Source organism: Mauremys mutica, chromosome 1, assembly GCF_020497125.1.
Source record: "Mauremys mutica isolate MM-2020 ecotype Southern chromosome 1, ASM2049712v1, whole genome shotgun sequence".
NCBI lineage: Eukaryota > Metazoa > Chordata > Testudines > Geoemydidae > Mauremys > Mauremys mutica.
In genome coordinates this window covers 315,977,775-315,995,837 of record NC_059072.1, presented here as the reverse complement: position 1 = coordinate 315,995,837, position 18,063 = coordinate 315,977,775, and the positions used below count along the sequence as shown (strand labels likewise).

At 41.0% G+C, this 18,063-nt stretch overlaps 1 protein-coding gene across 1 annotated transcript in view; it reads left to right on the top strand.

The window, feature by feature from the left end:
- Positions 1-18,063, top strand: part of PDS5B (PDS5 cohesin associated factor B) — a 220,802-nt gene that overhangs the window by 174,454 nt on the left and 28,285 nt on the right. The window contains exons 27-30 of the mRNA XM_045016151.1: positions 1,781-1,900; positions 2,227-2,289; positions 4,958-5,103; positions 7,672-7,771. Of these exons, the coding sequence (XP_044872086.1) occupies positions 1,781-1,900; positions 2,227-2,289; positions 4,958-5,103; positions 7,672-7,771 (429 nt within the window). The remainder of the gene's footprint in view (positions 1-1,780; positions 1,901-2,226; positions 2,290-4,957; positions 5,104-7,671; positions 7,772-18,063) is intronic.

Below are 18,063 nucleotides of genomic sequence, written 5' to 3'. Positions count from 1 at the left end.
CAACAATATTCAAAAATTGCAGTGTAGTACCAGTAAGCAGTTTCTTGAACATTTATTTAAAAAATATGCACAAACCAAATTTCTCTAACTTGCATTAATAACACAAACATGTCAGATATTTGGATTGCTTCGTGTGTTTATGTAAATCACGTGATATATTCAGATTCTGAGGAATGTAAGCTTTTTTTTTCTCCCTAAATAAGTTTTAACTCTCACGGTTGCACAAAAACACCCCACACAACACCTCACCTTCCAAATGAACTGAGTATAAACTGATTGTGTCTTTCTTTTCCTGCAGATAGTCTGAAACAGTGATTGAGAGTTGCAGACTCCCAGTCACCCCCATAATCTCATTTGGGGTATTAACACTCTTGCCTAATAATGACATTTTAAATTTTAGTATTACTATACAATTCTAATAATTTTAATGGATGGATTGAGGAAGGATGTAGGAATGAACCCCATGTAGTAAGTGTGTGTCACTGAACAAATAAACTTTGTACTTCACATTTATTAGGCACAACGTAAAGCCAACATCTACCCTTGTTTTTGTAAATATTTCCCATTGACACAGTGGGAGATCTTCTGTGGATTGAGGAGTGGGTATACAGTCCTAAATATGTCTCCCATGCACCCTATGGACCATAATTGAAAATGGAATTTAATCCTCCCCAAAGTACAAGTTTGACACCCCTTCTACAATGCAAAAACTTTAGTATTCCTGTTTATGTAGCTTAGACATGCCCATGTTAGGTGTGTGATGTGTTATGTAAATAGGAAAAGTGTGAGGTTGCTATTAAGGTTTTGTGTTTAGAGTGAGAGATGCAGGAATTTGGTATGTATTGTTTCTGTTGGAATTTGGAGAGGTGGAGCCTATCACAGAGTAGTTAATGTGATGTGTGGATAATAAGGTATGTTAAAGATAATTCACTTAACAGGACATTTCTTTACTTGTAAGGAATTTTGTTGGGGGCGGAGGTTGTACTTCACAACTATTACAATAACATGGTTTTTGTTTGTGGGAATATATGTATTATATACTAACTACATACATCTCCCAGATTATTGTGTTTATTATTAGCATTACAGTAGCACCAAATATATTGTAGACATATTATAGGCTGAGTTAGTAATGATTCTTACAGGTAAGGTTGCCTAACACTTCCAACTAAAAACTCCTGTTTTAGTTGCTTATAAATTTTGCATGTTTGATATGGGCTTGATACGAAGTTTTTTGAAGTTCCAGTGGAAATCGTTCAGCCCTTTCTGAGAATAAGGTTAAGCATTTTTCCCCTGAGTCATTTCTCTGAAGAGCTCTAGGGCTTCGTGCTTTGAAATGTAAACTTGGAATTTGGCTGAGACACCCTAATATCAAGGAAGTACCTCTTGCTGTTCTCATGAAAAATCCACCCAGGTTACTACAGTGCATGGGTGCATCAACAGAGTACTGTTAAGTGGATGGTTTACACAAGCCAGACTAATTAGTGTAGACAGACTGAATATTTTCAGAAATTACATTTAACTGTACTGTTTTAATCTTGAAATGTACAGTTTTCTAATGTAGAGACCTCACAAGAACCAGCTCCGTTTGACCAGATAGTTTGATCACTCAGGTAGCAAAGGAACCCTTTGGACTTTGAATATTTTCCAGTATGCCTGTAAAGTGGCACATCAAAGCTAAAAGTTTCAAATGAACTTATACTTATTACTGTCAAAATTAAGGGTGATGACAAGTCTGTTTTAAAAAAACAAAACAAAACTCATTTTTATTTTGTAACAGAAACTCTACACAGTTTGTGATGTGGCAATGAATATCATTATGTCAAAGAGTACAACATACAGTTTGGAATCCCCTAAAGACCCAGTACTTCCAGCTCGATATTTCACGCAGCCTGACAAGGTATCATTTAGGTTTTTGGTTGGATTTTTTTTTTTTTCAAATTAAATTGCACTAAAGATTTAAATAGACTGGTTGTTTTCATCTGTTTTATTACAATAGAGCTCTTGTAATTTACATAGTTTCTTTTACTTATGACCCCAATAATGTCTCAAGTCAATGCACGTGTTGTATCTTAAGTGTTCAGATTTAGCATTTAAAAAACAAATGGTTTGAAAAAATTTAGCTGTTTTTTTTTTTAAAAATTGCCTGTTCCACTTCATAAACGTATTTTTTATAATTTGTTTATTGATTGACCTTGCTTTCCTTCTTTATTCCCTTGCTTGCAGAATTTCAGTAACACCAAAAATTATCTCCCTCCGGAAATGAAATCTTTTTTCACTCCTGGAAAGGTGCGGGTTTTTTTTTTTATTATTACCTATCTGTTTTTTTCAACTAAACTCTCCCAATAGGCTAACCATTGCATAGGCACAAAAGGAGGCATGGCCCCTGCCCCAAAGGACTTAAACTCTTTAAAAAACAAAAACAAATCCCACAAAACAGGGACAGAAGCTGGGGAGAGAGGGGGGGGAGAGAGAACATGTAACAATAAGGTGGTTGTCTCTTGATAATACAAAGTTCAGCAAACTTGTAAAATGTGTTGGGATTTTTTTAAATAATATTATATTTCTAAAAAAATTTATAGTAGACTAAAACTGTATGAAATATGAACTAGAAATAAGGACAACAATGTTAAGAAAATATACAGGGGAATCTCAAGTTGGAGTAAGGAGGTTATATTACTTCTGTATTTGGTATTGGTGCAGCTGGAATACTGTATCCATTTCTGGTCTCCACCAGAAGGATGTTGATAAATTGGTGAGGGTTCAGAGTATGACTAAAGGATTAGAAAACATGTTTTATAGTGATGGACTTTGGAATCTCAGTGTAGTTTAATAAAGAGAAGATTTAAGGATAATTTGATCACAATCTAAAAATATCTACATGGGAAACAAAAATTTGATAATGGGCTTTTCAGTCTAGCAGGCAAGGTATAACAAGATCCAGTGGCAGAACATTGAAGCTAGTCAAATTCCCATTGGAAAAAGGTGTACATTTTTAAGTGATGGTAATTAGCCATTGGAATAATTTACAAAGGGTTGTAGTGGAGTCTCCATCATTGGAATTTTTAAATCAAGATGGGATTTTTTTTTCTAAAAGATATGCCCTAGTCCAAACAAGAATTAATTCAGGGACATTTTATGTCCTGTGTTATGCAGGAGGTCAGAGTAGATGATTACAGTCATCCCTTCTGGCCTTTATAACAATGGTCAGGAATGGTAGAACTGAAAATGGGCCGGTCTGGCATACCGGTAAGAAGTGGCCGTCAGTACGGGGCAGCACACAGTCCCCAGTAGGGGGAGGGGAAAAGGAGCAGCTGCCCTGGGGCCCAGTGATTTTAAATCGTAGCCGGAGCCCCTGGCGACGCGGGCTGGGCACCACAGAAGGTCTGGCTGGGAGAGGCTTACTTTCACCCCTGAGGAATGGTCTAGGTATATTTGGTCCTGTGTGAGTGCAGGGGGTTGAACTAGATGACCTCTCAAGGTCCCTACCAGCCCTACATTTCTATGATTCTATAATGTAGGAATCTATAGTCCAGTTTTGGATTGGAGCCCAGTCCAGCCCCTGTAAGGCTCCCTTGCTCTAAGGTCTGCCTTTGTATTTCTGCCTGAGTTCCCCAGGCAATGCTGCATCTTGCACAATGGAATCAAGACACCAATGCCCAAACTAGCAAGTGATCATAGAAGCCACAGTTGGGGCCAAGTAACCAACCAGTAAAAACTTCTGACAGCAGTCCCGTCTCTCTCATTACAATAGAACTGTTGCGTTCAAATTGGGTGCAGATGAATGGCAATGTTTAATTGTGTTATCTCTAATGTCTGAACTAAATTAAGAATGATCTGAGCTGTCGGCATTGCCCTGCCTATAATCAAATCTTAGATACAACAATTGTTGTTAATTTAGCTTAATTATAACCATGTGTCTTCAAAAGTAGCCTATACACTAGATTTAAATGAGTTTTAACTCTGAGAAGTTTGAAAGTTTTTCTCATTACTAGGATCATTCAGGACAAAAGAGGGTCTGAAGTGGTGCTAAATTTCTTAAAGGACCTATTTGTTGATTGATGTTAAATAAAGTAACAGATTTACTTGTACATTCTGAGAAAAATTAATACTATATACAGAGAATAACTCAATTGTGGGAAGGATATTTTATGTTCATACACAACAGAGTGAATCCCTTCTGTAAGTGTAAAAGTGAGTTCAACCTTAACTTTGGAGGCACAATGAGCACCTCCATAAGACACACATTCTGTCTACAGAATCACTGATAACTAACTGTCTTTGGTAAAGCTTGCATGTTATACAGCTTCATCATTCAGTGTAGTCAGCTAGAGTCAGGGAGTGGTTTAATATTAAACAGTCCTGTAATGAAAAAGTAAATAATGGATTATACTGTCATCCATAAGAGAGTAAGAATAGTTATGTTCTTTTATATGTATTATCTCTAGCAGCTTTTCAAATTTGTCTCTCTAGTTAGGCATCTAGGTATGTGGCTTAATACTGAGAGTGACTTAACCTCTTAAACTGAGCTGACGGTACTCTGCCCCTCTGAAAATCAGACCACTCTTTATTGAAGTGCTAACCTAAGATCCAACCATGTTTGGAAATTTTGGCTCCTCAGGTGAAATCTTAATCTCATTGAAGTCCGTAGCAAAAATCCCATCGATTTTAATGGGGTCAGGACTTCATCCCAAATGTTTTGCTTCCGAACCTATTTTTTCCTCATGGAAATTGTAGTCTCTGCCACCTTCCATTTGGCTTCAGTTGTAACTTTTATGTCTCTTTATTTTTGCTTTTTAAGTAAATTGTGTTCTAATTAAAAAAAAGACACTGGTGATTGTAGAATGTGTGCAGGTTGCATGCAAACATTTTAAGCTTAGTACATGTTATTTCAGACTAGGTATGTAACATATTAAATATATAGGTTAAAATAAAAAAAAATTTTTTTTTGTTTCAGCCCAAAGCAGCCAATGTTCTTGGAGCAGTTAATAAGCCTCTTTCAGCAGCAGGCAAGCAGTCTCAATCCAAATCTTCACGAATGGAAACTGTAAGCAATGCCAGCAGCAGTTCAAATCCAAGCTCTCCAGGAAGGATCAAAGGGAGGTGGGTATACAGCAGTGCAGCTTTGATGCTCAAGTATTTTTAAGCTGCAAGGGTTTCTGTAATATTGGTTAAAAGTGCTAGACTGAATTCTATTATCTTGTGTTGGTGTACATCCAGAATAACCAGCACACTAGTACAACTAAAACCAGAATTTGGCTCACTGCCACAATAAAAATAGATAAGTTTTTTAAAAAGCAGTCCAAACACATTACATGAAAGCAAACTAAATTCAAATCATTATGTACAATGTAAAATAAAAAGAAACCCACATTCTGTTTAGCTCTGGGGTTCCCATCAAGCTTATGTAGTAAACAGTAATTCCAGCTTCTTCATCATCATCATCATCTCCCATTGAGTCTGAGATTTTAAGAAAGCATGAGCTCTCTCATGATCTAAGATTTTTGGTAGAGTATCCTGTGGTGGTGAATTAGAATACAAGTAGTATATGGAAATAGTTATTCACTGAAGACAGACTGGAGGCCAGTTTCTTCCCTGCTCCAGTGAGTAAACTCAGTCTGTTAGGCTAATAATATAGCTAGATTCAGATTCAGATTGTTGAGCAGATTGTTGAGCAGTCTTCTCATTGTTGCAATGCTACAAAATGTATAGCCTGGGCTGTAATCTCATCAGATCTTACAAGTTGAACAGGACCAAGCTTGGTCAGTACTTGAATAGAGACCTCCAAGGAAAAAAACAAAATACTGCACAAAAGGATGATAATGACTCAATAGGTATCACTCCTCTTTGTGATCAGTACTGAACCAATCTACCAGCATGATGGCAGGACATTGCAACACAGTATATGTATATAGTCTTTGAGATGAAATATAAAACTGAGCTCTTGATCACTCCTGTCCATTAAAGATCTCATTGACACTTTTTTCTAAGAGTAGGAATAACTATATTCCACATAGCTAAATTATCCATTTGCTCTATTAGATAAGATAGTCTTCACTTCTTCTCCCTAAACAATTGTGCAATGTTTTCAGTCTTAAAATGCCTGCCTCATTCCAGCCCCAAGGTAGATGAAACAAAATGGTCCTCCATATACTATAATAATACTTAGCTCTTATATAGTGCTTTACTTTAGTAAATCCAAAAGTGCTTTACCAAGAAGGTAAGTATCATTATGAAATAGTCACAGAGCAGTGAAGTGACTTGCCTAAGATCACCCAGCAGACCAGTGGCAAAGCTGAAAATAGAACCCAAGTCTCCTGCTCCCATTCTGGTGCTCTGTCAACTAGGCCATAGTGTACATACACACACAGTTTAAAAAAAAAAAAAAGTGTGGGCGTGTAGTTATATACACACTATATCACTTGTATTTTTGCAAAAAGGACTGTATACATGTTTTTTGCTTGGACTTTGAAAGAGGTACAGAATCCTGTCCTATGATTTAGCCAATCTGCCCCAATATCTGATATGTAAATAATAAAATAATTGCCACCTTAACTGGGGAACAATCTTAACAGACTTACTTGAGAATCTATGTAAAACAGCTTTAAAGTTACTGTCAGGTAACAAATATCCAAACACAGTAATTGTAAAAATACTGTCTCTAGGTCTCTCACTCTTTCACTTTGCACAATTATATGATATATGAACTGTCCTATTTTACTGTTGAATTGTTTAACAAGTTTATTATGTTTATCATCTGTGAAGCTAAATGAATTATCTATTCCATCATTTAGATGGTGCAGGATTAAGAATTTTAAATCTTGAAATTATTTTTAAAAATTCTCATCACTATGTTTCAGTGCCCCCCAGTTTGCCATCAACATCTTTGTTTTGGCTGGGAGTGACAATTTATGCTATGATGTGACGTACGGCCATATGTCAGCTCCAATAACTGAAGTTGAATGACTTTGCCAAACCTTTTCTGGCTTAGGGCTCAATCGTCTTCTGAATTCTAGTCTTGTTGATTAATGTATTATGCAGCTATTAAGCTAAATTCTTATTCCAGAATTTGAAATTTTATGTGTGGTTTTAGAGGAATTTAACATGAGGAAAACGTAGGGAAAAAAGTTGATCTTTTAATTAACAGAATACAGCACAGGCAGGAACCGTTTGGTCACATTGTTAACCTCAACAATATGTATGTAAAAACACAAATATTATCTACCAATATGTCCCTAAAGGGTTGGATTTGGGTCATTTATCCTGCACTATGCTTAATCTTTTCTGCAACGTGTCACAGAAGTATTGAATTTATTTGACATCAGCCTGATTGGGATGTCATAAACTGAGCATTATGTCTTCGCTGCTGAATCAAAGACAGAGGATGACCTAGGTGATTGACTCTTATTAAAAACAGATTTCTTCAGTAATTGCAAAAATGCTGAGGAAAAGCCATAAAAAATGTTATATAAGTCACCTGTTAATGCTATTGCTAGTGATAGGTGATCTGAAAAATATCTAAAGGTATGCCCAGTTTGCTCTTGTTTGTTTTTTAGTTTTATTATGTAGACAAAGCTGCTGCCAATTTCACAGTTGAGATCCAAGTAATAACATTAAAATTATGTTACTGCATTCCTGATATTAAGTAATCATAAACGTCTGCGTTGATAGGCTTGACAGTACTGAGATGGACCACAGTGAAAATGAAGATTTCACAATGGCTTCACCTTTACCAGGAAAGAAAACTGACAAGAGGGATGACTCTGATCTTGTAAGCATGAGCTGCTTGGATGTATTGAGCTATTTCAATTAAATTTAAAGTTAATTAACTAAACATTGAACAAATAATCGTATACAGTCCTTATAACAAGCATTAACTAATGTAGTTTTGTAAACTCCCACTTTTACATGGAGTTGAGCTAATGTCCATGATGGTCCATGTGGTTATGATGTGCAATAGGACTGTTGTTTTTTTTTTGTTTGTTTGTTTTTTTAAAGCACCTCCTTACTTAACGTATCTGTTTCTTTTGTGTGTGTGTGTGTGTCTGTGTGTGTGTGAGAGTTGTCTTTGCTTTCTGTTACTAACCAAACCATAAAGGCTAGCAGTAAGATTTGCAGATTACCAATGAGTTGGGACTGAAGGCTTTAGAGGAGCTAGACTAGTGAGAATTAGTACATGATATGCCTTGTGCTCAGAACGTGCTGGAAAGAAATTGGGCAGGTATGTGAATTGCAGATTTGCTCAGCGTCCCTAGCAGTTGCTTGTTCTAATTTGTGCTTAAAGGTGACCCTAGCTATTGTTAGCACTGCACAAGTCCAGCTATGGAAGATTAAGCTTGATTACCTTGCAGATCAAGGAGAACTCCCGTAAGATTGACCATATGTTTGACTTGGCTTTGGGTGGCAGAGATACTGGGTAAACCCTACTGAGAAGTTTGAAAATGCATCCCTTGTCTGAATTTAAAAATAAATAAATAAATAAGCGGGATATTTCATATCCATGTTCCTGGTATTGATTTTTATTACAGTCTTAATGCTTTATTATTGTATATTTTGGTTGTCTCTTCACTGGTGATGAGGCAAATCAGGCCTTCCTTTCCAGCTAACAGCTTCTATCAACTGACTGAGTTGATAGGACTCTCCAGTGCCTGCTGTGTCCTGGCTGTCTCAGGTGCCCATAGGGCACCATAGCTTAACACAGAATTTTGGAAGTTATAACAGCTAAGCCTTGCGAATGGAGAAGAGTTGGCTGAAGAGCCACCGAGAGTCAGATCATCTTTTGTATAGATAATTTGTACTGCTGCACAGAAGAGGTATGACTGAGGCCAAGAAATATTATTTGGTCTCATCCTTACACAGCACAAGTAGTCATCTGCCTGAACACTTTCATGTGGTATGAAATCTGATTACTCCAGACTGCCTTGCTCTCTTAATTGATCACTGATTTTTCAGCTTGCTTTGTTGGGGAGAGAACTGGATTTCAGGCTTGTGTCCCAGAGCATTTTGTGCAAAAGCTGGGTGCTCCTTATTGACTGCCATCCATTCTTTGTCTTTGGTTGGGTCTCTGAGGATGCCTGTTGCTATCTAAGTTGATTAAGGCAAAGTTAGATAGCTGTGGTTTTCATTGACACGCATTCTCAGAACTTTGTTTTTTGTGGAGAGAGTGCCAGCTAAAACATGTACGTCTGCTGTCTCCGCAGATAATTGTACCTTGATGATAGAGTGCTTGTCAACTACCACCAAGTTTCAGAACACCCCTTTTACTATAGAAGTGAGGGAGAAAGCAATGGCTATTAAATTACATGTGCACTTGAACATCGACATACAGCGTACATAAAAGTTTGCATTCTGGTCCAACTTTGGTGTGGACGCTGCTCAAGCCTGAGTCACGATCTTCCACTGATTTTGTAAATCAAAGTCAGTTGGCCATTTTAGTCATGCTGGATCTCTCACCAGCTTTCAATATGATTAACTGTTGCTTGGGAAACTAAAACATTGCTTTCTTTCAGTGATTCCAATCATATCTAGAAGATGGAAGTCAGTCAGTGGTGATGAACACATGTGTTATCACCAAGGGATTTGATGTTTGTCCAGAATAAAGGCTTTTGCCTGTTGTTCAACATATAAATGAAACTTCTCTGTGATATCACTGCCAAATGCAGGATACAGTAGAGTAGTGTTGCCATTAGGCTGGGATACACATTCTACTGTAGGAATGGCATTATTACCCTAAAGGGGACCCCATTTGTGAGAGCTTTTGGGGATAGATGATCAGTCATTTATCAAAGCTCTCTGAGAACTGAGATGGAGATTAGCCTGTCTGTACTAAATCCTGCAGGTGACACAAATTCTTATGGTCAGTGGTATTAACATCTTCTAATAGATCTGAAAACATCTTTCATATTTATGAACTGAGCATGTTGGATATAGAGATCAGAAACAGGATAAAAATGGAACCTCGATATATTTGCTTTCACTTTTCTGATTTAACCACAGTTTAAAGATGGCTTACTTTCATATAGCACAGAAAATTAGTGCAGGAAAAAATCATTACCATTAGTAATGGTTATACAGTTTTTATACTAATTATACCGTTTTTCTTTTGTTTATAAAATAGTTCAAATAGCTCAGTAAAATTTTCAGTGACAGTAAAATTAATTCTCTGCATTTCCACCATGAAGAATTCTTCTACCTCAGTTAGTTTTTTAACAATATCTGACAGTTTGTCAGTCATTGTAGTAAAATATAAAACTAAAACATAATCCAAATAACACGACATTTACTGTAATTCACTTCTCTGAAAGCAGTACATCCAAGAGATACTATTTTTTGTCACTACCTCTTCTTTTCCACTGTCACCTTGTGCTCCCCCCCCCCCCCTACTTTTATCTCACCCACATATCCTGCTGTTCTTCTGCTGGGGTGGATTGCCCCAGGTTGCTTGGAATGCTGAAAGCTTCTGTCAGGTAAATAGCCTATATTTTGCCTGGTCTGAGGCACTAGTAACCATTTTATGTTATAGTATTTGTGAACCGCCAGGAAAATAAACTAATGCACCATGCTACTGAAAAAAAAGGGAATTTCTATTTCCAGATGAGTATAGTGGTTTTTAAGCCATGTGGTAACTCTCAAGATAATGGACCTTGAGATTGTGTCGTTCTGGTAACCATCTTGCCTTTCCCGTTTACCTTGAATTCTGACCCAGTTTGAGTCTTTATCTCACAATGTCAGAGCTAGAACTAATTCCGCATGCCATCTGAACAGACATAATCCCATTTTAAAAGTACCATAAAGTATTGATTTCTTACTACTGAAGTTCTTGAAAATATTTGCTGTTAAAATAATTTTGGAATTAAAGTGGGGAAAGGGAAGCAAAACAGGAATTTTGATGAGGTGACCTGATTTTAAATCATGGGCTGTCATTTAATTTATTACATGTAATCAATATTTAACGATGTAAAACTTTGTTTTTTAAAAAGTTTATATGTATCATGGTTGTGATTCTCAACCAAGTCTGAGAGACTGAGACCCATACAGCTGCTGACACAAACAGTTCCTTTTTCAGTGTTTAAGAGGATATATGAGTGACCAGTAAAGTTAAATGGAAAAAATAACTGACCTCCAGAATAAAAGTTCAGTATTTTATATTTCTGCACTTTTTAAAGGATTTGTATCTCCTCTTGAACATGAAAACAGCAAGATGTTTGTGATAATAGCAGTATAGAACTAATTTTTCTGGGAGAGGGATTGTAGTTGACATTTAATGCTGTCAAGTACTTGGATTTTAAAGGTGTCAAAATTCAGGGACTATTTGTCCAAATCACTTCAAATTTAGTGGAAGAATTATACCTCAAGACATACCTAGTATGCCAGTTGTGGGGTTGGTATGACTGGATTTGAGAGGGTAGCCCCAAACCAAAGTTTTAATGGAAACTCAACTGCAGCCTTAACTATCTGGTAAAATTAGATGTGATCTGACAAGTGTGTATAATAAACAGTAATAGTAATAGGAGAACAACATGGGCGGTTCTTCATGTGATTGCACGTCTATTCCACTGTAAGTGCGCATGCGCTCCAGTGCACAGTTGTTGGAATGTTTTTCCCTTAGAGGTACCCATTGGGGTAGTATGAGCACTCCCCACTGCCTTACACACGACACTCGGGCATTAGGCCACCCCAACCCACCTCAGTTCCTTCCTACCACCCATGATGGTTGTTGGAGCTCCTGTTCTTACCTGTGCAAGTCCCTTCTTTCTTTGGTAGAAATTGTAGTAGTACCCATTATTGTTATAGAGTAGTTGTATAGTTTAGTTAGCTTAGGTTAGCTACATTTAAAAAAAAATAGTAGTTTTCTGTCACTAGCTCCCATCTGGGTGCTGGTATTGGTACCATAGTTATGCCATGTTCTCTGGGCTTCAAGACCTGCCACTCTTGTGGCAAACCTGAAACCTGTGCCAGTTAGTGACCGTCACCTTGGCGGCCTTAAGTGCTTGGAGGAGTCTCATGTCTGACTGACTGCAGTATCTGTAAGGGGTTTAGGCCCTGGTCCAAAAGGATACGGCAGCCAGACTTAAGTACCTATTGGAATTGATGCTCTGCATTCCTTTGGAGCCATCCTACTCAATCTGGGTGCCATCAGTCAGCAGTGATCATCTGGCCATGCTGGTACTGAGAGGCAGGCTGATTGATTTTACTGGTGCCAAAAAAAAGAGGTACCGCAAGTCATCTAAGGACTCAGTACATGGCACATCAAAATTGGAGGCAAAGAAGTTGAGCTCTACCAAGGATTCAGGTGTGGTCAAAAAGGAAATGCTCCCGAGAGCACACCTTAGAACAGGAGTTTGTTGACTCCAGAGGGACAGTTCAGTCCAGTTGAGACCAATTTCTGACGGGCAAACTTTATTGCTGTCACCTCAGGTTCCACTGTTGCAGGATGAGAACACTTTCCTAATACTGTCTACTCCTGAAATGTTTAAAGCTCTGAGAGCATTGTTGAATTCCTCGGTACCACCCCAGGCAATTCACGAGTCTCACCTAGCATTAGCACTAAAGATACTGACTCTCATTGCTTCACCTCCACACTGTGTGGGACTGTCAGATTCTGGAATTAGTGTACCAGTTCAAAACAGTATCATCTAGGGGAAAGCTGCAGATGATCTTGCCAGTGTACCCCCTTCTCCAGAATCTGAGACTCCCTATACCACCTGCTGCAAAAAGGGTGGAAAGGAGGCCAAGTTCCCTGTAAGCTGTGCAGCAGCCGCCTTAGCACTGCGCAGGTGCTCGGGGAACCCGCCACTCCCCCAGCCCCAACTCTGACGAGGCGCCCCTACCCTGGCCCCAACAAAGCCGGGGCATCCCGGCCCGGACCTGGCTGGGGCACGCACACACGCACGGCCCAATCCCAACTCTAGTCAGGACCTGCCCGGGGAGGAGCACCTATCCTGTATCCACAGCTCTGGAGCTGCCATGGAGGGGAGAGGTGCCTCTCCCCCAGCCCAGGTGCTGCTGCGGGGGGAGAGAGCTGTGGGGAGTCCTCTCTCTCCTGGTCATAGCCTCACCCCAAATCCCTCATCCCTGGCCTCACCCCAGTACCTGCACCCCCAGCTGGAGCCCTCACACCCTGTATCCCAAACCTCTTCCCCAGCGTTGAGCGCCCTCCCACACACCAAACCCCTCAACCCTACCCCCACCACATAAATTTTGTTATGTGCACCAACATGGAGGTGATGTCTGACATCACCTCCACGTTGGTGCACATAACAAAATTCATTCCACACATGGGTGGGAAATATTAGAGGAAACATGGATAGGAGGTACTATGTTCCCCCCTCAGGGGTTCAAACGCTTTTACAATAATCCATCACTGGGCTCCCTGGTAATATCTGCAGCTAACGAAAGAGAGAGGCAGGGTTACAAGGCAGGGTTACCAGGCATGAACACCAAAGAACAAGGAAACTAAGAAACTAGACTTGTTTGGAAAGAAGATTTTTTTCCACAGGAGTGTTATAGCTTTGCACTGCAAACCAGCGAGCTCTGCTGGGGATGCTACAGATTTACCTTAGGAAATATGCTTTCAGAGTTTAAGGACAAGCTCCCAGATGACAGGAATTTCAGGTGGTGGTGGTGAACAGTTGGTTTCTATAACAGCTCTGCAGGCTAGTCTGGATGCATCTGACTCTGCAGCTTGCTGCATGGCCTCTGCCATCACTGTGTGACAGTCTTCATGGTTGCAGTCTTGTGGTCTCCTCTCAGAGGTACAACCAGCAATCCAAGACCTTCCCTTTGATGGGCCATCACTCTTCTTGGGAAAGACTGATGAGACCCTGAATAGTCTTCAGAACTCAGGAGTGATTCTGAAGTTTCTAGGAATTTATACACTGGTGGAAAAGAGAGTCCTTCCATCCACATCAGACCCAGTGATTTCCAGGGTTTGTTTCTCAAGCCCAGGACCTACCGAGGAGGAGTAGAGGTTACAAAAGACATCCACCACCATCCTTTGCTTCTGCAGCTGCCAGTTCATCAAGGCAGGCTGCATCCTCCAAGACCATGTTTTAACAGACTGGTCAAGGGCCGAGTACCATATCCAAGAATGCCATTTTTCCCTTCCCCACTTTTTGCAGACCACCTATCCTACTTCCTTCATGCTTGGGCTCACATCACCAAGGATCAGTGGGTTCTAAGCACAGTGGACCCTCTCCCTAGAATCATAGAATCTCAGGGTTGGAAGGGACCTCAGGAGGTCATCTAGTCCAACCCCCTGCTCAAAGCAGGACCAAATCCAACTAAATCATCCCAGCCAGGGCTTTGTCAAGCCTGACCTTAAAAACCTCTAAGGAAGGAGATTCCACCACCTCCCTAGGTAACCCATTCCAGTTCTTCACCACCCTACTAGTGAAATTTTTTTTCCTAATGTCCAACCTAAACCTCCCCCTCTGCAACTTGAGACCATTACTCCTTGTTCTGTCATCTTGTACCACTGAGAACAGTCTAGATCCATCCTCTTTGGAACCCCCTTTCAGGTAGTTGAAAGCAGCTATCAAATCCCCCCCTCATTCTTCTCTTCTGCAGGCTAAACAATCTCAGTTCCCTCAGCCTCTCCTCATAAGTCATGTGCTCCAGCCCCCTAATCATTTTTGTTGCCCTCCGCTGGACTCTCTCCAATTTATCCACATCCTTCTTGTAGTGTGGGGCCCAAAACTGGACACAGTACTCCAAATGAGGCCTCACCAGTGCTGAATAGAGGGGAATGATCACGTCCCTCGATCTGCTGGAAATGCCCCTACTTATACAACCCAAAATGCCATTAGCCTTCTTGGCAACAAGGGCACACTGTTGACTCATATTCAGCTTTTCGTCCACCATAACCCCTAGGTCCTTTTCTGCAGAACTGCTGCCCAGCCATTCGGTCCCTAGTCTGTAGCAGTGCATGGGATTCTTCCGTCCTAAGTGCAGGACTCTGCACTTGTCCTTGTTGAACCTCATCATATTTCTTTTGGCCCAATCCTCTAATTTGTCTAGGTCCCTCTGTATCCTATCCCTACCCTCCAGCGTATCAACCACTCCTCCCAGTTTAGTGTCATCTGCAAACTTGCTAAGGGTGCAGTCCACACCATCCTCCAGATCGTTAATGAAGATATTGAACAAAACCGGCCCCAGCACCGACCCTTGGGGCACTCCACTTGATACCGGCTGCCAGCTAGACATGGAACCATTGATCACTACCCGTTGAGCCCGACCATCTAGCCAGTTTTCTATCCACCTTACCGTCCATTCATCCAGCCCATACTTCTTTAACTTGCTGGCAAGAATACTGTGGGAGACTGTATCAAAAGCTTTGCTAAAGTCAAGAAATAGCACATCCACTGCTTTCCCCTCATCCACAGAGCTGGTTATCTCATCATAGAAGGCAATTAGGTTAGTCAGGCATGACTTGCCCTTGGTGAATCCATGCTGACTGTTCCTGATCACTTTCCCCTCCTTTAAGTGGTTCAGAATTGATTCCTTGAGGACCTGTTCCATGATTTTTCCAGGGACTGAGGTGAGACTGACTGGCCTGTAGTTCCCTGGATCTTCCTTCTTCCCTTTTTTAAAGATGGGCACTGCATTAGCTTTTTTCCAGTCATCCAGGACCTCCCCCGATCGCCATGGTTTTTCAAAGATAATGGCCAATGGCTCTGCAATCTCATCGGCCAACTCCTTTAGCACCCTTGGATGCAGTGCGTCCGGCCCCATGGACTTGTGCTCGTCCAGCTTTTCTAAATAGTCCCGAACTACTTCTTTCTCCACAGAGAGCTGGTCACCTCCTCCCCATACCGTGCTGCAGAGTGCAGCTGTCTGGGCGCTGACCTTGTCTGTGAAGACAGAGGCAAAAAAAAGCATTGAGTACACTAGCTTTCTCCACATCCTCTGTCACTAGGTTCCCTCCCTCATTCAGCAAGGGGCCCACACTTTCCTTGACTTTCTTCTTGTTGCTAACATACCTGAAGAAACCCTTCTTGTTACTCCTAACATCTCCGGCTAGCTGCAACTCCAAGTGTGATTTGGCCTTCCTAATTTCACTCCTTCATGCCTGAGCAATACTTTTATACTCCTCCCTGGTTATTTGTCCAATCTTCCTCTTCTTATAAGCTGTTTTTTTGTGTTTAAGACGAGCAAGGATTTCACTGTTAAGCCAAGCAGGTCACCTGCCATATTTACTTTTCTTCTTACACATCGGGATGGTTTGTTCCTGCAACCTCAATAAGGATTCTTTAAAATACAGCCAGCTTTCCTCGACTCCTTTCCCCGTCATGTTATTCTCCCAGGGGACCTTGCCCATCAGTTCCCTGAGGGAGTCGAAGTCTGCTTTTCTGAAGTCCAGGGTCTCTGTTCTACTGCTCTCCTTTCTTCCTTGTCTCAGGATCCTGAACTCGACCATCTCATGGTCACTGCCTCCCAGGTTCCCATCCACTATTGCTTCCTCTACTATTTCTTCCCTGTTTGTGAGCAGCAGGTCAAGAAGAGCTTTTCCCCTAGTTGGTTCCTCCAGCACTTGCACCAGGAAATTGTCCCCTACGCTTTCCAGAAACTTTCTGGATTGTCTGTACACTGCTGTATTGCTCTCCCAGCAGATATCGGGGTGATTAAAGTCACCCATGAGAACCAGGGCCTGTGATCTAGCAACTTCTGTTAGTTGCTGGAAGAAAGCCTCATCCACCTCATCCCCCTGGTCTGGTGGTCTGTAGAAGACTCCCACCACGACATTACCCTTGTTGTTTATACTTCTAAATTTAATCCAGAGACTCTCAGGTTTTTCTGCAGTTTCATACTGGAGCTCTGAGCAGTCATACTGCTCTCTTACATACAACGCAACTCCCCCACCTTTTCTGCCCTGCCTATCCTTCCTGAACAGTTTATATCCATCCATGACAGTACTCCAATCATGTGAGTTATCCCACCAAGTCTCTGTTATTCCAATTACATCATAATTCCTTGACTGTGCCAGGACTTCTAGTTCTCCCTGCTTGTTCCCCAGGCTTCTTGCATTTGTGTATAGGCATGTAAGATAACTCACTGATCGTCCTGGTGTCCCAGTATGGGGCAGAAGCCCTCCCCTCTTGCACTCACCTACTTGTGCTTTCTCCCGATATCCCACTTCCCCACTTACCTCGGGGCTTTGGTCTCTTCCCCCCGTGAACCTAGTTTAAAGCCCTCCTCACTAGGTTAGCCAGCCTGCTTGCAAAGATGCTCTTCCCTCTCTTCGTGAGGTGGAGCCCGGCTCTGCCTAACACTCCTTCTTCTTGGAAGCCGTGTTGTTGTGAGACATTCAATTACTACTTCTTGTAGGTGCTATAGAAGTGGTCTCTCCACTGCTCAGGGTAAAGGGGTTTTACTCATGATACTTCAGGATCCTGAAAGCAAAGGGGGTATGTCAGGCCTATTTTAGATCTGAAAGCATTAAATGAGTTCCTAATGCAATGAAAATTACGGATGGTCACTCTAGCTTCCATTACTCCTTCCTTGGAGCTGAGGACTGGAATGTTGTCCTTGATATAAAGGACACTTATTTCCCTGTGGCAATTTATCAGAGTCACAGAAAGTTTCTAAGCTTCACAGTCCTGCCCTTTTTTCATTTGCACTCTGTTGCCCCGGTATTCACAGTGCATGACAGTGGTAGCAGCATAACTGTGGAGCTCAGAAGTCCATGTCTTCCCTTACCTGGATGACTGGCTAATAAGAGGCTGTTCTAGGTTGCAGGTGTTGTCCAGCGTAGAAGTTATCCAGTCTACATTTAATGTGTTGGGCTTGCTGATAAACATAGATGTCTGTCCTGTCTCCAGTACAGAAAATAGAATTTGTTGGAGCAGTCCTGGAGTCCATGAGGGCCAAGGTCTTCCTTCCACTGGCAAGATTTCACATGATGGCAAGGCATTGTTTTAGACTTAGACCTATTCCCTCATCACAATAAGAAGCTGTTTGAGGCTGCTAGGGCACATGACAGTGTGTACTTACTTAGTTCAATATCTACATTTCAGAGAGTGAGAGGGCTGCTGAGGTGTATTCACCAAGGAAGCACCATATGGC